Source organism: Colobus angolensis, unplaced genomic scaffold (genome assembly GCF_000951035.1).
Source record: "Colobus angolensis palliatus isolate OR3802 unplaced genomic scaffold, Cang.pa_1.0 Scaffold1424, whole genome shotgun sequence".
NCBI classification, from domain to species: domain Eukaryota; kingdom Metazoa; phylum Chordata; class Mammalia; order Primates; family Cercopithecidae; genus Colobus; species Colobus angolensis.
This window is the reverse complement of record NW_012114516.1, coordinates 13,198-13,941: the sequence shown is the minus strand read 5'-3', so window position 1 is coordinate 13,941 and position 744 is coordinate 13,198. Positions and strand designations below refer to the sequence as shown.

The window sequence follows — 744 nt, the reverse complement described above, 5'->3', positions numbered from 1 at the left end:
AGATATTTTCAGTAGTTACAATCATTAATGGGATACAGGTAACCATTGTAAAATCCTTATTGCCATTTTCTTTTATTTATTTTTCTTTTTTTTTAAACCCTACTAGTTAATTACTGCCATTTTCTTTACCTGCTTTCTTCTTAATTTTGTAGTCCTTGAGTAAAATCTGTGTGAAGTTGGGTTTCTGTTTCTAGGATGGAACTTTTCTTGAGCATCTCCGTGGTTGGGGCATTAAGCTTCCCCTCAGTAAAGACACATTAGATATGAAGTATCATAAAACCCTGAAAGAACTCTTATGATAAAGAATGTATAATCCTTACATTCATTCATGAGTTTACCCAAAGATATTTATTGACTCCTAGACAATTATACTGCATATGCCTTGTCATCTGCAGTACTTCACCCTCCAAGCAGCTCATCTTCAGTAAAAAGTTCGGCTCTGAATACAAAGAGCATTGGTATTTAAATATGTCCCTGTTAGCATACCTTGAAAAAGGACGCATCCATCATTGATTTAGGGAGGTGGACTGTTTGATTTTGGGGAGTTTTCCATAACTCTTGCAGCTTAGCTGTGTGTGAGTTCACTTTGTATCCATCTTTGATTCTATCTGTAGGCAAAGACATCATGTGAATTTCAGAGGCAAAGATCAGTTCAACAAATTGAATTATTGGCCGGGCGCGGTGGCTCAAGCCTGTAATCCCAGCACTTTGGGAGGCCGAGACGGGCGGATCACGAGGTCAGGA

The 744-nt window shown here is 38.3% G+C and overlaps 1 protein-coding gene across 1 annotated transcript in view; it reads right to left on the bottom strand.

Moving 5' to 3' along the window:
- FAM216A (family with sequence similarity 216, member A) overlaps positions 1-607 on the bottom strand; it is an 8,961-nt gene extending 8,354 nt beyond the window's left edge. The window contains exon 1 of the mRNA XM_011935368.1: positions 487-607. Within this exon, the coding sequence (XP_011790758.1) occupies positions 487-510 (24 nt within the window). The 5' untranslated portion in view covers positions 511-607. The remainder of the gene's footprint in view (positions 1-486) is intronic.
- Between the last annotated feature and the right edge of the window lie 137 nt (positions 608-744).